Genomic DNA, 22,884 nt, shown 5'->3' with positions numbered 1-22,884 from the left:
AAATAGGCAAAGTTCAAATTTTGTCTGAAGAAATATATTGCGACTGGAATTTCAAGAATCTAAAACGGATTTTTCTGCCCCTTCAAAGTCATTGGCTTAAATTTGTGAATTTACGTTCTTGAATTAGTTTTTCAAGACGTACTTTAGTGGTTCCGTTTAATAATATTTTAATTATATTTATTTTAATAAATAATTATTTATTTTCTTGCCTATTCTTTATGACCATCTGAACTGTAGAGTCATTCTTAAGACAATAATGTATTAGGACCGTTATAATGCATCTAAATAAATCGGAAATAAGTAATAAAAGTAGCAAAACAATTTTTTAAACGTTGAATTTTTCCGGATATCCCCGGCACGTTAGTTGCTATAATTTGGGAGACCCTGTACGTCCGGGTTTCATGATACCCTGCAGATAGACCACCCACAAAGAGCAAAACCTCCCATAAACAATGCGTTAAACACATCTATGGTTCCAGAAGCAATAAGAACCAATTGCAGGTTAATTATTGGCCATTATCGCCATGTTGGCGGCTATTATTTGATCTCATTTTTATATTTCGCCCACGCCATATCGGGAGCTAATGATCCCCGGAGGAATTTTAACCGACGTTATTGATCATATGCCGGGGACACCACATGAATTATTAACGATACTTCAATTGGGAATTTTGATTCGTCGGGGCTTTCGGAGAAATATTATTTTTCGTGGAAGCATGTTTTTTTTTTAAGATTTCATTACGGACATTTTTCTGTGCAACCCGTAACGGCAGTGGAACAAACTAGGTACATCGTGTGCCAAATAAAACGATCCACTATATAATCTGAAAACCCATAGAGATACGAAAAAAAGTTTCGTACAAAAGTTTCTTGATTTAAAGATTTAAAACATTATAATTTTCTTCTTTAAATGGAACCTCCTGTATATTTCGACATTTTTGGAATCCTTGGTTAAAATAAAGGTCCCGTTCTTAAGAAATTCCTATTCGAATTTTACCTAGTTTAGGCAAAAATTGTGATGTGACGCTACTGATCTTGGTATTGCAACGAAAATTTAACCACATAGAAGATCATCTACTACTCAATCATTTTGACAGATGCGCCTCAGCTTCTACAATTCTAAGATACAAAATAAGGTATATTTGTAATTTATCTTATATGTAAATTTTACTTACTTGTTGAGATATTCGATGTTTAAGGTAACACCCGGATAAATTCTTTTTGAGTTAAAAGCTGCCTACATTAGGTCACTTGTTGGCAATAATAGGTATTTTTTAAATTGCAAAGGCAAGATATAATACTCCAGATATGCGAACAAAACCTGTTGCTAACAATACAGGGTGTCCATTAATACGTGGATATTTTGAAAAAAATTCAAATATTTAAACAAACATTTAATGGTTCATTATCTACCTTGATTGAAGTTTATAGGCTAACTAAACAAGGTAAAAAATTTGAATAAATAAATGTAGAAAACAAAACAAAAACAGAAACAAATAACTAATATAATATATTTTCAATATATTGTTTTATTTTCAATATATTGTCTACATAACTATTATTTAATATAAGAATCTTATTTCTAATTTTTTAAACCTCGAATATCTCAAAAAGTAAAATTTAAATATAAGAAAAATTACCTAGAATTGATATCCGAATAATTATATAGTATGTTCCAATTGAAAATCTTCAGATTTTGTTAATTGAATTCGCCAAAACGGCACAACCTATTTGGGACACCTTGTATAAACTGGGGCGCATCTGTCAAACCGATTAAGTAGTGCATCATCTCTCTGGTCTGTGGTTAAATTTTCGTTGCAATAGTAGCATCACAATACAATTTTATATGAGGCAATTAAAATATGAAAAAAAAAACACACACGTAACCTTAATTTCTACCTAAACTAGACAAAATTCGAAAAGGAATTTCTTAAGAAATTGGCCTTTATTTTAACCAAAGATTGCAAAAATGATGAAATATACAGGGTGTTCCATTTAAAATAACAAAGTTGATGCCGCTTGATGCTTGAGGAGAGTCCAAGAAACTTTTGTGCGAACCTTTTTCCTTATCTCCTATGGGTTTCCAGATCGTATAGTGGATTTCCTTTCCAACATTGTACAAGTTAAAAGAATTTTCTGATAAAAAAAATCGTTCGGAAGCAACATATTCCTCTATATAAAAAAAAATGTTTTATTATTTATAAACAAATAAGCAACTAAGAAACAAATAATGCATTTGGTCAACATTGGTGAGACTTTTTATATATTGTCTCTACTGCCTCTAGAATGTGGCAGTAAAAAAGCCCGTTTTGATTTTTCATGCTTCTATTAATAACTTCAAAATAAATTACCTAACATTCTTCAGTTTCTCAGCAAAATGTTATTATAGTCGGAATTATACCCATTTTTAGAACACCAACTAACACCAATTAATTTAGTGCCACCGCTGTTTGATAAGTACTAGAAAAATCACCGCAAATGAGTATAATTTTTGCTATGAATCATTATGGACGCACTGAATATCCACCTATCCGCGCGGGCATTAAAATTTCATCTTTCGGCGAGTTATCAAAACGTATAAATTTATTCCCAGCTTAATATGAAACATTAATAAAGAAAAATTGCGACAATTCTGCGGAAACACTGGGGAAATCTACATTCTTCCGCATCATAAATCTAACATAATTTTTCATTTCGGCGACAATTATGTTCGGGTCCCAATTAAGCTCCGTGAATGAGAAATTCCTCATACAAATTTTCTCTTAAAAGGTAGCAGTGCAAGCGTAAACACTAAAAACACGTTAGAACAACAACAACAATGAATACCAATGTTTGGACTATATTCATAATTTTCAGATGTTTCGAAAAGTTTCACTTTCTTTGAATTTGAGTTTGAAGTCAAATAAACATTTTAAACGTAACTGGAATATTTTTCAAAGAAACTTCCACATGCTACTGTAAGACTTTTTACAAAACTTCTGGATTCCTCCTGCGTCGAAATTGCTGACGTTTCGCCAATCATCCTGTGGGCTTCTTCAGAGCTTGACTCAAACTGGCTCGTATTTTATTCTGTACCTGCTTATATATTGTTTGAGGGGGGCGCTAATGAGAGGCGGGGCTTAAACACCGTCTCGGATGACTGATTCCCAAATTGGTGACCTGAGTCGCGGTTAAGATTGTTATAGACTCTCGGATTTTTCGTTGGTAGAAGAACTGATTACATGCAAGAATTATAGTTTTATCGAATAAAATTTTATGTCCGGTTTCATGAATGTGTTCGGCAACAGCTGATGAGTTTATTGGTCTTAGTCGTAAGGCTCCGTCGTGTTCTTTGAGCCTAGTTGATATTTTTCGTCCGGTCTCTCCAATGTATTTTTTGCCGCATATGCATGGAATGCTGTAAACTTCTGGCATCTCGAATGGAATTTTGTCTTTGCCGGACCGAAGACTTTGAGAGATTTTTGGACAAGTGGTAAATCTGCTTTTGACGTTATATTTCTTGAGAACTTTTGATATGTGGTCAGTGATGTTTTAAATGTAAGGAAGGACCACAGTGTTAAGTGTAGGATTACTTTCGGCCTCATTGCTATTGGAAAGTTGTGGTGAAGTGTATTTTTTTATAGAACGCTTAATATCTTTAATGTGGAAATTATTATAGAGAAGAGCAGAGATAAGGTGTTTTAATTCTGTTTTCAGTGACTCGGGCTGAGATAGTTTTACGGCTCTGTAAACAAGAGAGTTGATAACCGATGATTTTTGGGCCGGATGGTGATGTGACCATGCATTACGGTATCGGTCTGTGAGTGTAGGTTTTCTGCAAACACAATGACCGACCGGTCTGATTTTCTATTGATAACAATATCTAAGAATGGAAGGTTAGTATTAGCTTCCAACTTAATGGTAAAACATATATTAGGGTGTATCGAGTTTAAATGTCTAAGAAAATCTACTAGGGTTTCTTGACCAAGAGGCCAAATAACACAAGTATCATCGACGTAGCGTTTCCATAATTTTGGTTTTAAATGGAAGGTTTCTTCTCAAAGACTGAAATATATTCGCGATGACTGGTGATAGTGGAGAACCCATAGCTGTTCCAGACGTTTGTTCAAAAAATTTACCGTTATAAGAAAAATATGTTCCCGATAAGCATTTTTCAATTAAGGTGAGAAGGATTGGTTCCAGATTCTCAGATTTTAATATATCTGAAATGATCTCAAGAGTTTCTGGCTCTGGTAAAGAGGGATTCTACGTCGAAACTAACTACAATATCTTGTGTATCTAATGTGGTGCTTTTTAGTTGTTCAATGAAGTGAAAGGAATTAAGTATGAAACTGTCAGTTTTCCCTGTAAAGGGTTTTAATAAGGAAGCTAGATATTTTGCTAGAGAATATGTTGGAGAACCAATGGTGCTGAAAATAGGTAGAAGGGGTAATCCTGGTTTGTGAATCTTTGGGAGTCCGTAGAAACAAGGAATTTTAGAGTCATGAGGGGTGACAGATTTTTTCACGGAGTCTGATAGAGAAGGAGCCTTAATGATAGATTTAAGGTTGCTTTCCATAGATAACGTAGGATCTTTTTTAAGTTGACGATATGATCCGTCTGTAAGAATATCTTGAATCTTTTACTAATATTCATTCAGACACCAATAGCAATGAAGCCTAAAGCAATCCTACACTTGCCACTGTTGTCCTTTCTTATATTCAAAACATCACTGACCACATATCAAAAGTTCTAAAGAAATATAATCTCTCAACGTCTTCGATCAGTCAAAGACAAAATTCCATTTGATGCGGCAAAGAGTACATTGGAGAGACCGGACGAAAAATATCAACTAGGCTCACGAAAAATCCGAGAGTCTATAGAAATCTATAAACAACCTAACAATCTGTCCTCATCAAACAATATAAGCAGGTACAGAGTAAAATGCTAGCCAATTTCGGTCGAGCTCTGAAGAAGCCAACAGGATGATTGGCAAGACATCAGCAATTTCGACTCAGCACCGATGCAGGAGGAATCTAGAAGTTTTGTAAAAAGTAACTGGAATAATCTAAATTAAATTCGTTGATTATTAACATACTAGGAAGTGTACTTTGTGGTATTCAGTCTTTTTTTGCCACAACAGTGGTTAAGGTATTTTTTAACTGCAGTATGGACTTTCACTTAGAACTTGTACATGAATGGTTTCCTGCTATAAGAAATAAGGACATTCTCTAAGGATCAAAATCATGTCGCTCTGCTTGACGTTTCTTAATGTTCCACCACACGCCAAAAAATTCAATGGCGCCCGGTATAGGAAATTTTTATCGATGCAACTGGAAACTGAAGCGTTCTTTGGCGTTAATTAAGAACCCAAATTCCCAGTTCGATTTTCTCTTAAAAACAGGTACAGCTACCGAAACCCTTCGATCCAATCTACTCTGGGGCTTTACAATTAGATTTGATCCCGATCGTAACAATAGAGTAAATGGCAGTTTACTTTCGACCGATTCTTCTCCGGCGATTTACTGTTTATTTCCGGGTTTTCGTGCGTAAGTCTCCCGATGCCGGCATAAAGATTTAATCAGGTTGAAAGGAACACGCGATATGAATTTTCTCTAACTGTGAATTTCAAAGGGTATACACATTTGTTGCAAAATTAGATTTGGTCATCGGACCGAAATGAAAATTTCCAAGCGCAGTGTTTACACACGAACGCCTAATTCGAAACTGTAAGGTGCTAAGCGCGCAGAAGTTCTAAAATGTTTCTTTTGCATCTATATGCGAAAAGGATATTAAAAACTGTAAATGGTGATTTGGAATTCACGAATATTTTATATACTTGTATTGTAAATGTATTTCGTATCTGTCGTATAACAAAGGTATACAAAATTTAATTTGGTCTGCCAATTTTACTAGACCAGAAATTTTTAACAAAACATAAAAAGAATACAAAAATATTAAAACCAAAAAACTAAGAATATCACATACATTCACATGAAACCTTTTATTTACATATCATTTCAATTAGAGTATTATACTTTCTCTTTAGGCTTCACTCTTCAAAGTAACTAAAAGTTAAGTTAATTCTCGTGTATACAGTTAAAATATTTATTTTCGCACAAGGTGCTTAAATAATTTAAATTAAATTAAATTAATTGTAGACTAGGACATGTCTCTGATTTTCGAGACAAGTTCAAATATAGAAAACCTCATCTCGATATTTGATGTAGTTTTCGAGACACGCGGAACAGATATTTTTTGAAAACATTCTAAAACATCTATTCTTCGAGATACCACGCAAAGTTGCCATTTTTGCTAATTCATAGAACAGTCGGTATTTTATTTCAATTCTATCCTTGGAATAAAATTGACGTTAACAAACAGTGGATATTTCCTTAAAGCCAAATTCGATTTACAAACTTTGAGTGATATCTCGATAAGATGTTGTAAGATGTTCTAGAAAAATCGTTATTTGTAAAAAATATCAGTACAGACTCATTCTACATGAAGACAAAATTTTCGCAAATAAATACAAGCCTCGTACAATCCGAAATTTTCAAAAAGCCCTAGTGGGTCACGAACTACACTCCACTCCAAAAAAGATCAAATTTGGCACACTCTGTACATCGAGTCGTAATATTTTTTGCATTGCATATATTGTGCATTTCTTTCATAGATCAATTCACTGTATATCAACTATACATTGTCAAAACCATATCAATAACAATATCGTCTGAAAAGTGGTTAATTTGTGTTTTGTAACAGCGATTGTCAAGTAAAATTTCAAATTTTTGCAGTTTGTTTGTGACCCTGAGCATTTTCAATACATTCTAAATAGAGGGACGGCATGCCAAAACAAGAACGGTGATGCTGGTCAGAAGTAAAACCAAGGATAGAATTTTATTATAACCATAAAACTAATGTACAGCGAACTTTTTGAACGTGTGCGAATTATTACGATCGATTAGCAAAGCCGCTAGACCTCATCCAATTAGTACCTTCTACAATGATTATTTTAATTTGACGTTTTCATTTACCATTATCACCAAGTCGATTTTAGGTAAATGTACATTTTGCATAAGCACCCAAATAAGTGTGGATGTGTTTTGGCTTATCGAAATACGTGCAATGAATTCAACAAAATTACAGCCAATTCAGAAAATTTTGATTTTCACTATAGTATTGATGAGTGGTTTGTTTCCATTTTAGGTTTGCAAAATGTTCGAATAAACCTGACTTATTGAGAAATCATTAAGGGTTTGATTAAGCGCAATAATGGCGCTTCTAGAGAACCTCGGCAAGAGTTCTAGATTAGCTAGAGAAGGTTTTTTTTTTAATTTTTAATTTTTCAAATTTTTGGATTACTTTAGTTTTATATTTTAAATAGGTTATATTTTTAGAGTTAGGGAAATACCCGTTCCACTTTTGGGGTGGGTTTGGCTTACTTTATGATCACTTCAAATAGTGTACACGTTCGTACACCAAAATATGGCTTCGAGTTTCTTTAAAATTCCTTTTCCTATGTGCTTAAAAATAATTGGTTTGGTTGGTTGCTTGATGGTTTACTTAAAGCATATACCTATTAGATAATATAGGGACCTAAAACCGTAAAATTGCTACACCCTAATCTATGCTATAAAATTTTCTTCCTAAACAACGATCTCAAAACATTTAAATTATCTTTTCTGAAAATTTAACAGGATTTCAGCATATTTTGACAAAATACTGTCCAAAAAATGTCACATCATGCCAATCTGCGGTTAAGTTGATTGATGAATGCCACGAAGTCTTATTGGTTACAAGAGAGCTTTTAAATGACGGGTCTTTGGTTGAAACGTGCTTGATATTGGAATTAAAAGTGCCTATCAGCATACTTATGCATAACAATGTATAGAGACCACTTTCTCAATGGGACGGACTGTACGGGTTACTTTTAGAGATGAAGAGAAAGTGTTTAAATGAAATAAAAGGTATTTGCTGTAAGATATCAAAATTAAATGATCAAAGATGATCTAAGAAAAGTTTTAGAAGAACCAAAATATTTATTCTTCAGAACATTATGAACCTAAATATACAATTTTAATGTCATTTGAACTACCGTATCATTAAAGTTTAAAAGCTAATTATACAATCGCAATATAACAATTTTGAACCGTCCCAGGTTTATTCTGCGAATTGAATAAAGCACACTATTACGCTACTACTAAACCTCACTTTGTTTGTCCCTAGAAAATGCGCCATTTAAACCAAGAAAGAGCGACCGACTGCGAATCTCAGTTTACGTCGGTACTTAAATTTAGTTCTAAATTTCCTGGTCTGTTCTCAGGGCAATCAACATACATAGATTTAAAATGACTTACCGCATAAGCATCGGGTATATTCACGGGTTCCCCGCTTTCAGCCACGTATCCCACGATTCCGGTTCCCCACGGAACTCGGATTTCGTCCTTTTTCTCCATCTCCATCAGGGTGCTGCGCGAACACACGTCGAATAGCTTGGATACCAAGCACCTGCTGCGTGGGTGATTGCCCAGCGGACTAGATTGCGGGGGCGGGCCCGCTCCGCTTCTCTCGCCCTGGACGAGGAAGAGGGAGCCTCTGTCCGCGTGAAGAAGCATGGAGACATTTTGGAGGATCTTGTGGCACAAGGAACGTACCTCGAGCTCGTTACAAATGTCTTTTACCTGGAATTAAAACGGATTTGTTTGTGAAAGGGCTATTTACAAGTCATCTTGATTATTTACTGAAGTGAATCACTTCACTGCGCGCGCTACTTTTATTTTTTATGTGTCTTTCAGGCATGTTTTATTTTAAAAAACAACACAAACAAACAAACAAAAAAACTTGATCAATGAAGGAAAAGAAAATAAGTACAAAAAATATGGTTAATTTATGGTTAACTTATGGTTAATTTATTTATTGGTTTCGATTTTTTTTCGCCATCCTCTTTCGTCTAGTTTTTTTTTCTAGATATTTTTGCCCACGCTTAGATAAATCCACTGTTGGAATTTTTTATTTTTTATCAATCACCTTAAAATATGAAGAAAAATCTAGAATGTTTATATCACAAAGAAAGACTTATTCTATTAAAAAAAAAAACACAATTTTTGTAAACTAATTTTATGACCATTTTTATATTGTTAAGAAAATAATATTTTCTGAAGATTTTATTTTAAGTGTATCGCTCAAAATTGAATCTTTTGGAATTTGCAATTTTCACATTTTTAAATACTCAAATTTTAAAAGAGTAAATTTGCTCGAGGAAGTCAAGTCAGATCTTTCAAATCACCATCGAAGCACCATTTTGGTTTTCGATGTAAATGAGCCCCTGTATATTTTCAGCTCCCTGAACAGATCTTTTTATTCAGAAAAAAATATTACATTGTTATTGTATCATTTCAAGTGTCTCACTATTTTTAGTTTTTTAAGGAAGTTTTCTATTTAGCTTTGGGTGAATCAAAACGCTGATATCTGTCAAATGTTAAACATACGACGCCATTTTCGTATTAGGTTGTGGTTGTGGACACTTTTAGTTTAAATGCTCGAAATCATCTTGACTACAATGGATTAAAAAAAACTTTTCAAAACCCATTTGCTAAAACGAAATAGAAATTTACATAAACAAATTTTATTCAATATGTTGTTCACTGTGATTGTGTTCTGCCAAACTGTCAAGTAAACACGATAAATAAACAAGAAGTAAAAATTACGTAATAAAACTTCACCCCAACTGTCAGTGAAGTTGGTGATTATTATTTAGTTTCTGCTGTTGGTAATTTTTAAAATGATTCAAAATTTCAAGAACAGTTCGAAATGGTTAAATTTTATTCTCTATGTAAAATATACAGGGGTTCACTGACATCGAAAATCAAGATGGTCAAACTTTAATGTTTCTATAACAGATTTATAAATTAAAAAGCTTTGACAGGCGTACTAGATGAACAGTCAAAGCAATAATGAAATACCTCAGGCAACTATGAATATCTAGAAAAATGCAACTTGACAATTTCGCTTACAGCTTAGATATTGATATATTTGACTATACAAAAATTTTATCGACCGCTAGTTTTATTGAATTTTCCGCTCATTGTCATCAAACTTGTTAAAAATTGAATGCAGTGTTTTTTGTTCCACTTAGAGTTGGAATTTGCCTGATTTTAATTTTTGCTTAATTCGCTTAATTTTTGCTTGATTTGCTTAATTGAAAATGTATAATGTGACGGAATTTTGGTTGGTGTCAGTTCCATCTAAGATATTACGTATATATTCATCTGGTTTTGGTAGAAATGTTTAACAAATAACTAATAATCACGCCTGCTAACTTTGTAAAGCCGGGTTATCATAAGTTCCAAGTAGTTAGGCTCGTGTGATATGATTAGCAAAATACGTCAAGCAAGTCCGTGTAAGGCTCGCTTATCTGTATATTGGCTCTTGGCTCGCATCCAACCAACATTAAAACACAATTTTTCCCGTTATTCCCCGACCCCACACAGTGTCATTTTTTATCAGACCGAGCAGTCAGCTTCCTGCTTGTCGACAACGTCTGGCGCATGAAAGCTTTAGGCGATAACAGCGTGATTTTACACGCCCTTCGGTTTCCTATGCCCGGTCTACCGCAAAACTTTATTGACAACCATATTTTCTGTTCGTCTATTCGTAATGGCTAATTTGACTTTATCAGAATTTTGATCGAATATATTTTACAGAGCAGTTAATAATTGAACAACGAATGTGAAATGTTTTCTTTATTTATATAGGGTGTAACAAGTGATGCCGATTTGTTATGAAAAAGTAATAATATTTTCTGCCGATTAACACTATCAGATATGCTGAAGATGCTGACCGATAATTTATTTTGAAGACCTACAAAACAAACTTACGAATGTGAAACAATATAATGAATAAATAAACTCTTCTGTCTCCATTGTAATGCCACAATGTATATGGTACAACATAGATCATCCCCACTGGAGAAAAACAAAAAACCTGAATATCTTCATCATATTAAAAGCACATCGATATTACTTGCCCCAATTGTACTGGACAAGGGAAGACCTGGATAACGGAGAATATCCTGGTTCAGAAATTGGTACAGATGGTTCGGAGGCACTTTTGTACATATTTTTAAACGAACTCCGAATATATATGATCATGACTAACTCGCATCAGATTTTGGCACAATGTCAACACATATTATATAATGTAATATATAAAAAAGGAAAAATATGGAAATGTAATTTTTTGTTGACATTTTTGGTACAGTCAATAACCAAGACTTTTATATTTAACTGTATTTTGAATGAGGACGAAATATTTTTAAGTGGAAATTAGTAACAATATGAATGTACGAGACAATGTTTCGTTGTGGAGACTAAAAGAACTTCGAATTTCAATTATATTTCTTTTTACTTAACTGCACAACGTTTCGGAAGAATGGATAACTGTCCGTTATCGCTTTACGCTTGATAACGGACAATAAGTGTAATATGTAGAGTTCGAAGTTCTTTGGTTTCCAGGAACAATATGGTTAGTAACTATGGTTTTATTAATATAATATTGGGAACCACTTTAAAACTAAACAGGTGGATGCTTTAACAATGATTACTAGATGCGCGTCACGCGGCCTTGGAAGCGTAGAGGTTCATCAATCGCAGTATACAGTAGTTTATATGTTGGTCGCTGTGACTTCATTTTTCAATTGCGTGTTGATGGGAATAAGAAAGAGAACCTCAATGTATTATACGTCAACTGATTGCTAATGTTTATAAGGTCACCTACCTGAGGAATCACAAAACAATGCACTTATATGAACGTAACACACTCTGACTCGAGTAGAGTTCTCCAAACGATATACCGTTTATACAGTTTTTACAACCTTTTATAGTTTTGACTTCGGAATGAGTTTAAGACTCGCCTGTTATAAATCGTAAGGGACCATTCTTTTCAGTACGTGTACCACAAGATGTTAGCCGACAAGAACTATGCCCTACGGACTGTTATATATTAAGAGTAAGGAAACTTTCTTTGATTAAACTGTTATATTAATTGATATTAGTTTGCTTTTTATAAATCTTCCTAAAACAGTCCCTACTTGAGGTACGGTTTTAAGTTGAATTTGCCCATTAGAGAGGTTATTAAAACCATATTAGAAAGGTTAAACTGATTTGTATTTTGAAAATTTCTACACAAAGAAGCAATTATTGGAAGTTCTTAAGACGGGACAGTTTGATAAGAAGCATTATTCATTCAAATTTGTCCGTCTTCCACCATATCACTGCAATTTTAATCCGATAGACCTGATATGGGGACAGCTGAAACCCAGTTTAAGAAGAAACAACACCTCGCCGAAATTTAGTTCTGGGGCAATGAAATTAATTAGAAGCGAAGTAGAAAAAATATCTGTTTCTAGTTGGAAAAAATGTATAGAACATGTCATCGAAGCAAAAAAAATTACCGAAATAGACTAGTGCCAGAATAAATTATTAATATGGTGGATTTGTCACTGCATGGAGTAATAATAATAGTGGAATCTTACCGATGAAACTACACAAATCCATCAGCTTTCAGCGCTTGTATGCACGAAGGACTGAAGTACGGTTCTGGAACGTCATTGCGGAATAGTGAATCTATTTATTGGGGGTTACAAGGAGAGACCCAAGCGAGGTAGGCCTGCGATTCATAAAAATTTACCAAAATTAAATGTTGTAAAAATGGTGTATAAGGTTTGGAGAACTCTATCGCACCATTTATTTATATATTAGTGGAATATTGGTATAATAGTTAAAACACAAAAATTATATAAGAGTTTCATTCCAAAAGCGATCATATAAACAAATCATGCTTTAAAAATCTGTGCAGATTTCTTATAACATTTGTTTTAAATTACGACCCAGACATATAAGATGGCCTGGACTTGGTTTGAACGAGTAGCCGCAGCCGCTTGCTTTGGTGTATAAAATATTACGACCATTTCAAACCCATCTCATGTTTACAAGTACCCGTAATATCGAGCACTGCATCATGTAGACAACGTCCCCTTCATCTTTAACGCCCGTCATAAATTAGAGATCGCGGTTTAAAATAAATACTGGCCGACCATTTATCTAGCCACGCTATTCTTGTGGAATATTCTCGGGCTTTAAAAAAAGTATTAATATATGGAAACTGTCAAATTTCGACAGTGAAAAACGGCCGAATATTAAGTGCTTGATTGGTTAGTGTGGAGGAAAGCTTTTATATTCTTCGCTCTAACGGCGGTGAACTCGATCTAGACTGAAATGCATCCGGCAAAATAAACTTTTTATTTGTGAGATGTGTGTGGATATTGATTTAGTTTTATAAATAATAACTTTGCAAATTATTTCATAAATAAAATTATATAAACAGTAATGTAATAACAAAAATAGTTAATTTTATTTTCAAAATAAATAAGAACTAAAAGTTCAGATTTTCACGAAATTATATATTTTGACATGACAATTGTTTCCACAACACCGTGTCTTTATCAAATCTCATCAACATTTGATAAAGACACGGTGCTGCCGAAACAATTGTCATGTCAAAATATATAATTTCGTGAAAATCTGAACTTTTAGTTCTTATTTATTTTGATAAATGGATTTTCATCAAGTAAAAGCCACATCAGTTCAATTTTTAATTTTATTTTATGATTTGTATGACATGATAAAGCATATTTGTGTGTATTATTTAGAAATAAAATTAATCACTATTGCGTTAATTGGCCCAAAAAATTACTTTTCTTCCCTTTTTTAAGAAATAAAAAAGATCAGTTAAACGTAAATTTTTTTAATAAATTCCAATATTTTTGTACAAATATTTAGAGGAAAATATTGTTTGATCATGAAATAAGAACATGTAAAGCAAGAATTATATCAGTTAATACAGTAATTTTTTTATTCTATTGTACCAATTTTATATCACGTCTAGTCGATTCCGTTTCAATTCACCTTCAATGCAATCATTTGTCAAAATCTTATTACGTTTTCCTTAATAAGATACATGGTGTTTTGAAATTTTGATAGACAATTTGGTTTTATTATTTCATCGAAACGATTTACCCCAAATTTACACCCTTGTACAACGCGCCACACAATCTACTTATTAAAAAATTTAAGCAGTACATGGTTATGCTGTAGGGTGATGGTGAATATTAAAACAAAACTGTCAAAAGTGACCAAAATATATATGTAGATTTACATTTTTTTAACTAACTCACAAGTCCATAAAGGTTTTGCATATGATTAAATTATTTTTTATTGATTATTTCACATAGCGATATTTTTTTTTCAATTTTTGCCCTTATATCTATTTGATAGAGGCTCAATCAGTGTATACCGTTAGTTTCTTTCTAATTAGATATTATTTTTAGACGTTCCTATAATAATTAAGAAGTTCAAACTGTCATTAAACACGTCCGTCTCCACACCATCTGCCCCTACCCAGCATACAATCTCTTCGTTCCAGGCTAACATTAACTGACCCTGATAGACCCCGGAGAGTCCAGATTATTGCATTAGAGCTCCCGATAGACAGTTAACTCGGTCTCTAATCTAATCCCGACGAAACATTGGATGATAGAGATATGGGAGTTGTGTTTTTCTGGCGGGGATGGTTAACTCCGTGCTGTGAATCATTCGAATGCTGGAACGAACCTAACGAGGTTTCTTTAAGCGTTCCCGATCCGCCTTAAAATTGCATACGCTGAAACTAAACTAAAACACGGTATTTTGAGATATTTTGAAGAATATAATTCGATTTTTTGAGCAACAAAGCAGTTCCGCTGTCATCTGCTTAAACGTTTTTAAAATATTGATTATTTCGCCCCACGAACAATGTGATCTAAATCTTGGATCCTCGGATCCTTTGCGACACCTGTTTGTCTAAGTTGAAGATCTGTGTTAGAACAAGGTATAATGCTAGCAAATTCTTGTTAAGGCAATTTGGAATCATGATTACAAAGATCGTAACTGTTTACTTTTCTAACGCTGTGAAAGAATGTACACGAACATTTGTTGCAGGTAATTCATGTCTATAAAAAACGCAAAACTATTAACTGAAAGAGTTTAAAATGTGATTTGTAAATTGTAATTGTAAATTTAGCATTTAATAGCGTTAAGACTGGAGAAATAGAATACCTTCTAAGGGTTATCAATTGTACCAACCAATCAATTGTGGTATAGAAATGGTACTGCCTACACGTTTTGGTACTTATTATTCTCGTTATATTGCAGCGCATTATATGAACTAAATGAAACAGAAAAAGACATTAAGATCAATGAATAGACCATCAGTAATTTAAGGTACGCGGACGATACAATTCTCGTAGCAGATTGTGCTGAGGGATTGCAGAAGTTAATATACCGAGTAATAAAATCATGTGACGTGGTGTGAGAACTTCAGGAAAACAAAAATTGTATTTAGTAAAAGCAATGTACAACATCTTTTAAGAATATGCAAAACTAACCAAAACTAACCAACAGAGCATTAAGAATTCCCTTAATAATACTACGTCTTTAGCATATTATTCTAGGGTATGGAAGCATGCACCCTCACTGAAACAATGTCTAAGAATGTTGAGGATATCATGGGCATACAGAGTGAGGAATCAAGGGGTCTGCAACATATGAAGAATGAAAGAGAGGTACTTAATACCATAAAAAAAAAGATGGGAGTATTTTGCTCACGTAATAAAACATAAAAAATATGAATTGCTCCCTGTAATCATGCAAGGGAAAGGTCATGCGGAGAACGTCCTGGCTCAAAAATCTTCGTCAGTGGTATGAAGTAAGCACCGTCATATTGTTTAGATCTGCTGCGGACAAAGTGAAGATCATGCGACTGATCGCCAATGTTTTGAGAGGACACGGCACTTGAAGAAGAAGAAGAAGAAGAAAAACAGTATACCGCCAATTTGGGTTTAATAACGAAATTTTAAAAACAGCCCTGAAGATCAGACAGACAGACAGACAGACAGACAGACAGACAGAAGACAGAACCCTTTTTAACCGCACAACACCTATGTAACATACACCTGAATATTGCCATGCGCATGTCCTCAGGTACCACCTACGTATTCTTCATGCTCCTATATGGAAATTATATATAGTGTGAAGGCGTAACGAGAAGTATCAACATCCAACTAGTTCTGCATGACAAAATAGATGGTAGGAGAGGTCCTAACGAAACAGTGGACGGGAATGATGGCCGTACATTTATTCAGGGCGGTTGTCAACAGTATCATAGGAAGCAACACGAGTCCTAATATCAATAGAGGATAGGCACTACCTGTTATATATTTTCTAAAGACAATACGGTGTTGCCAGGCTAGTTAGTTTAATGTTGCATGCCTAAAAATGGCATTTATGAATTACTTACAGGCTCTTGGAACCTTCATTTCGGTTGAATTTATATCTAATATAGTATGTTTCATAATGTAAACTTTACGTTAAACTTAACTTAGAACATTTTACTGTATTTTTAAACATTAGTTATAGTTTGGTGACATTGGATATGGGGTCCAGATAAAAAATGATTATTGCAAAGACACCGTGTTGTAGAATAGAGATCATTACTGAAGAGGAAGTTCGGCTTGGCGTGTACATTTTGTCCCTTTTCTAAATTTTCCATATTGGGAGTTTACCCTAAGATGGGAAAAAGTGGAGTCTAAAATTCAATTCGCCATCGCAAGAATCATAGTTTCGATGGTTTTGATTTAACAGACTGGAATAGAGTTTGTGATCTACAACCATAACCTATAAGATTTCAATTAAACTTGTGTGGTGTTGGTGTGATAGTGGAAATATCAATAAACACTCAGTTAAACTTGTTTTACCAATGCTCGGTGCCAGAGCTTGTTAGTGCTGCCATCCGCGTCCGATATGAAAATATTAGATACCGCAAAAATGAAAACTCACCAGCTCGAAAATAAGCTCCTTTTCATCCAGTTGCCTCAACTCGTGCCGACTTCGTCGTTGTCGCCTGCACGGAGTCGGACTCGAACACGTCAAGTTATTTTCCTGACCTTCGGTTGTGCTGGTTAAAAATGTAGGTTGACCATCGACCTATAAACAATCGAATATTAGAAACGACAGTTTCGGATAACACAAACACCGTTCGTACCGTGCTGATCATAGGCTTCAGCAAGCCACCTCTTTCGAACTCGTGAGCGGAAATTTTTCGCACGGGGGTGGTGGCACCGGAACCGCCCCTCGAAGGCGCTCCATGGGTTGGGGACGATAGTTCTGCGTTTGATGACGCAGGAGTGGCATGCGATACCAGCCAGCTGTCAACTGCTTGTCTCGTTGCTTTCCTGAAAAAAGGCACGAGTCAACGTGTCATGAATGAATTAGGTCTTATTATTACGTAAGACCATAACTGGATATGGTCGATATTAAAAAGCTTCGAAAAATTTGTAGCACATTTCTTGTTTAAACACATCCAGAATTGGATTTTTTTTCATTTAATAATTGAACTGGGTATTTTTTCAGAGAAACTTTCGCAAGCGGGAGAACTTGTAGGTACACCACCGTTAAAGGATACAGGCTTTGCAACATGGCCTCAAATAGAGTTGAACTGAGATGACTTTTACTTGATGAAAATCCATTTATCAAAATAAATAAGAACTAAAAGTTAAATTATTAACAATTTGATAAAGACCCGGCCTTGTCGAAACAATTGTCATATAAAAATATATAATTTCGTGAAAATCTGAACTTTTAGTTCTTATTTATTTTGTCAAATAGAGTTTTCAATTTTAAAAACGACCTAAATAAAAAACGGATTGTCGAATTTTTGAAAAACTTCACTGGAGTCGAGATGTACCTTCAGCACCGATAGCTTAGTGGCAAATGAAAATCAACTTCATTGACATGACAGTTCTACTTCACCTGTTAGGATTTCAGAACTTGAAACTGTCCAATTTTTACTGAACTTATCAGTCGTAACTGGTTATATAAAATGATTGAACAAGCAGAAAACTTATATGAAATTAGCAAGTCAGCGAAATATGACGGATGAAATAACATATTCGCCGATCGTAGACGAAAGCAAAATCAGATGAAAAAATCCAAATCGCAAGAGATTTACATACACACAACATGCGAAAAGTGCGGAATAGCAAGTGTCCTAATAAAAAAAAATATTTTAAGCCTTTTCATACTCAGCATTAGTTCTTTGAATGCATATGGTAGACTTTCGGCAACATTTTCTTGGGTTATAACTGCCACACTCCATTAAATAAATATAATCGAAGATATATATCTTTTTATACACTTTTTTCCACATCGAAATTATCTAAATCGGAATGTTAAAAAAATAATATTGGTGCACTAAAATATCCAAATTAGAAATAACCAAGGCACCCAAAGGTTTACAACAACACCGTGTGTAATAAACTTAGTTATTTATAATGTTTCCGGTATCAAAAATGTGAGTCCGTGGGTCGGGACGGTCTAATATTTTCGCCGCGTAATTTTCAAAAACACGGCATCCGCGCGTTCCTTTAAAATTGTATGTAAATTGACAGAATGGGCGAGGAGAGCCTTTAAAATTCCACTTCAAATATTAAGATCGCGCTGCTTTTAATGTCTGGAATGTCGAATCTATTTCTGGATCAGAAACGACGTCGAATATGAATTTCAACTTCGTTCCCTTCACAACAATAATAATGCCCGTGGAGTATTCGAATTTCCACTGAATGCGATGGAATTTCTTCAGTTTAAAGCAGGCGGTCCGTTCTTTGACAATATACGTAAGTACGAGGTATTTCACGCAAACCGTTCAAGTATACTGAGATGTTGGTTATGAAATAATGGTTATATGCTATACCCTATTCTTAAATACATATTTTCAGTAGGCTGTCACTTGCGGTGTGAGAGACAGTAACATTACCTGAAAGTTCTGATTTCTAGGTTTATCGTTAAGGTAATTTCACTCACTTATTTCCGGTATTCAATAAAGATTTTGGAAAATTATAACTTGTATGATAAATTTTGATGCAATGAATTCCTCTTAAGTTTACATAATTCTAAGCAGTTGACCGAAAGTATCGGAAACACTGCAGAAAAAGCACAATTATCCGGTTTCAGTCAAGCACTGAAGAAGCTAACAGGATGATTGGCGAAACGTCAGCAATTACGATTCAGCAAAAACCGACGCAGGAGGAATCCAGATGTTTTGTAAAAAGTATTAGAGTAGCCTGTGGAAGTTTCTTTGAAAAAAAAACAATTATCCAGGAATTTTTTTAAATAATTTTTAACTCTCTCAGCAAACAGTTAATGAAGTTTTAACTAACCTTGTAACAAATACTTTTAAATCACAACCTTTGCAATTTCAGTCATATTTCAAGTATCAAAATTTATCAATGAGAATTTAATTTTATTCTGTCCTATCTCACTAACAAATACTTTTTCAAATGTAATTTTTTCAATTTAACTTTTAATTCAACGTAATAATTGCAAATTTTCTAATAAAAATATATTATTTATATCTTTCCCTAGTTTGTAAACAATTTGATTTTATAAAATTTTAGTTGTTTGTTTGTTGTCCTGTAATTTTTTTAATAAAAATTACATTAAGTACATACTTCAAATTATTATTTTTATCTTCTGTTAGCATAGTAATTATATTTTACGAACGCTTTGTTAAATACAAAACTTATAAAATTAAACAACGCCTATTATTCAGTTATTGAATATCCCAATTTTTATTTGTGTTTAATGTAGTTTGTAAACAACGTGATTAAAACATTTTAGTTGAAAGTAATAATCAGAGTATGTATTCTACCTTAAATCAATTTCATATTCTCCTAATGTATCATCTAATCTGATGTTTTTATGTAAATATATTCTCTCAACAAACAGAACGCGGCTTCATTTGATCGAATATTCATATTTTTCATAATGTGTCCCCATGTTGCATTTTCAATTAAAGTACGTAGTTGATAGACTAAAATCAAATGTTAAAATAATGCACGAAATCGTAGAACTGGCTCATCATAAAAGTAAAGCTTAAAATTTCCCGTGGCAACTCGAAATTTTGCATAAAAATATCGTGTTTTTAGCGTAAAAGAATAAGGTTAAGTAACATATTTTGTATAGCATATTCTATAGTTGTTTTTCCAAAATGATACGAGTTGCAGGTCCATTCGATTTAATTTTTGATGGGGAATTGTGTTTTTGAATTACAGTGGATCATTCCGTAGATACATACGATACTAACACAAATTTTTCATTCTGCAACTATAAAGAAGTAGAAGATTCTATAAGAAAAAACGCAACCTTAATGTTCGAGACGTCCTGTATATATAAAAATAATTTTAGGTCATGCATATGTGAAACTTTCAATTCTTTTTTAGCCAGCACCCGACGTGGGACACCGTGTGTTAATCTTTGGTCAAAAAATTTCGAGTTAAAACAAGAAATTTTAAAAATTCAAAGGATAACTTGAAAATACGAAATTTTGACATAAACTTTTGAAATTAGGCATTTCAAAAACACAACTTTTTAAATCTAAACTATTGTTTTGGTAAAAATTGCACTCTTTGTTCTTTTTTTTATCCACTACATGATTCTTTTTCGATCTTCTTCTTTTATCAGAAGAATTTGGTAACTTCGGTTCTCACAAATAAAAAACTAAACAATGACCTCAAAAAGTTATTTACATTGGTTACCAAAATGGTTTTAAAACCGATTAAATCTTCACCTAATATAAATGTGTAAAATAGAACATTCCACACTAAATTTTACTCTAAAATTTCGAAATAAAATCTTTCGTGTTTTAACTCGATATTGTGAATATCAAAATTGTTTGTTTTCGCTTTCACGTTCGTTAACTCAAAGTTTTGGTCTGTTAGGTACTCCACGCACTTCATGGATGTATTAGAAATTCGATAAATTTTCCATTAAAACTTGCGCGTCTGCCTGAACCGGCGCTAAGAACTTAAATAAATAAATTCCGCAGTATCTTCGAGTCGGAATTTGAGAGACAATTCCATCAGACGCACGAACAAATAACACTTAGCGGCCATAGAAAATGCCTCTCGGCACATTTTCCTTCATCCAAAAATATCCACTCGATTATCTGCCCAATTTCCTATCGCGCACCATCATAAATCGGGAGTTCCACGATTAGTTTTTCATACAATTTTCATTGAATTTTCGGAGCATCCGAACAGGATTAAACACAGATAATCGAATTTCGAAAAGCGCCGAATGATTCATGTCTTCATCGTAGAAACGCGAGCGTCGAAATTCGCTTTGAAGGGAAATAAAGTAGGTGGTTCTAGTTGCCTCTTAATGGTCACGGTTAGTAAATCAAAGATGACTTTCACTAATGGTCCCGGAGAACATTTATGATAGTTTATTGTCTTCCAGATGAGAGCTGAAAATGAACCCTATTTTACGAGTCTGTTTTCGATCTGCCTCTCTTGACAATCAATCGGAGGGCCAACTAAAAAACGATATGTTTTGTTATTTGTTTTTTTTAATTTATCTCCCACAATTTTTGAAATTATTATAGCTGAAATTTGGTACATCAATAACACCAACTTTTTGTGGAACTCTTCTGGATTTGTTGTCAAACGATTTTAATTTTTTTAATCTTTACAATTACGTATCACATTACAAAAATGATTTGAGCTTTGTTTATTCCGTTGTTCCATGAAAATTTTTGTATGCCTTAATGCACCGACAAAATTGAAATTTTTAATCCACCAAATACCAGATAAGCCGTCAGTAAAGGTCTACAAACACAAGGTTCGACTCCGCTACCGCAAAATAAAAATTTACTCGTTCCCGAATCTTTTGGTGATGCGGATAGAAAAAATTGGTTTTAAAACCGTTGTTTTGTATTAAAAAACTTTTTTAATATGCTTAATTCCTGTGAGTGAGTAAAAAAACACAACCACGTTTTTGAGGTGATAGTTTAGCCATTAGCTTATGACATAACTTACTAAATTTTACCAAAAGAAGAAATTAATTTGACAAGAATTAAAGGCAAAGTGTGCAATTGTTTACTACTAGTTAGCGAAAACTAAGCAATACGACTGGTCTCTGGGCTTCTAAAAACATCCGCGAGAATCACCTTTAATAGACGCTCTAAGAAGCAAAGCAGATAAATGACAACAACAATAATAAATAAAACAAGAACGGTCGAATAACAAGAAAACTAGAAAACAGAGCTCTGCAATGTTATGGTCACGCCGCAGGAGAAGGCGCGTAGACCGACATTACTAAGACCGGAAACTTACATTAGACATGAGGAGAGTAAGGGTGGATCACCAAAATGGCGGACGCGTAAGGGCAAATGCCAAAAATGATTACATCTGTTTAATACAACGGAATTTATAGACCACTTTTGAGAACGTTCGGTAATAGCTTTTGGTACCAGAAAACTAAAAACAGCAGGACCCTGTAGACGGGATATCGGAAAAAATTACCAACTACATTACCACTAGTGTGGACATGGCTACAACTTAAGTCACGTGACCACGGTTGGCAACTTTTTTGCGGACTTTCAGTAAACAGTTCATACAGCCAGAATAAAATCTATAAATTACTATCAAAGTCACGAATTTTTAATAAGTCAATAAATCCTAAAGCGATCGATGAAAAATGATGGCAATTCTCAATTGATTGTTTTTTATGTGAGAGAGACTGAGGACCGTCTCTGCAAGATTCCAAATGAAATATTCATTTCCGTTTCGTCGGTCCCCGACCGTTATTTCGCCTTTCCGTAAATGCACGTAATTAAAATGGTTTCTTTTTTTCTTTATCCAATGTAAACGGCGACAGAAAACCGAGACATTTTTATTACTCGTGCCGTAGCGGCCACAGAACAGTTCTAAAATTTATCGATGGCATTTAATTTGCATTTTTGCTGGGGCGG

General features: G+C 33.9%; 1 protein-coding gene across 17 annotated transcripts in view; it reads right to left on the bottom strand.

The window, feature by feature from the left end:
• Positions 1-22,884, bottom strand: part of LOC132700025 (dual 3',5'-cyclic-AMP and -GMP phosphodiesterase 11) — a 227,588-nt gene that overhangs the window by 17,756 nt on the left and 186,948 nt on the right. For all 17 annotated transcript variants that reach the window (XM_060667082.1, XM_060667086.1, XM_060667078.1 and 14 more), the window contains 3 exons: positions 17,119-17,308; positions 16,914-17,060; positions 8,340-8,663 (listed from right to left, as the gene is read on the bottom strand). In XM_060667082.1, the coding sequence (XP_060523065.1) occupies positions 8,340-8,663; positions 16,914-17,060; positions 17,119-17,308 (661 nt within the window). The remainder of the gene's footprint in view (positions 1-8,339; positions 8,664-16,913; positions 17,061-17,118; positions 17,309-22,884) is intronic.

Source organism: Cylas formicarius, unplaced genomic scaffold, assembly GCF_029955315.1.
Source record: "Cylas formicarius isolate icCylForm1 unplaced genomic scaffold, icCylForm1.1 PGA_scaffold_3__17_contigs__length_32017465, whole genome shotgun sequence".
In the NCBI taxonomy this organism is placed as follows: Eukaryota; Metazoa; Arthropoda; class Insecta; order Coleoptera; family Brentidae; genus Cylas; species Cylas formicarius.
This window is presented reverse-complemented; position numbering and strand designations above follow the sequence as displayed.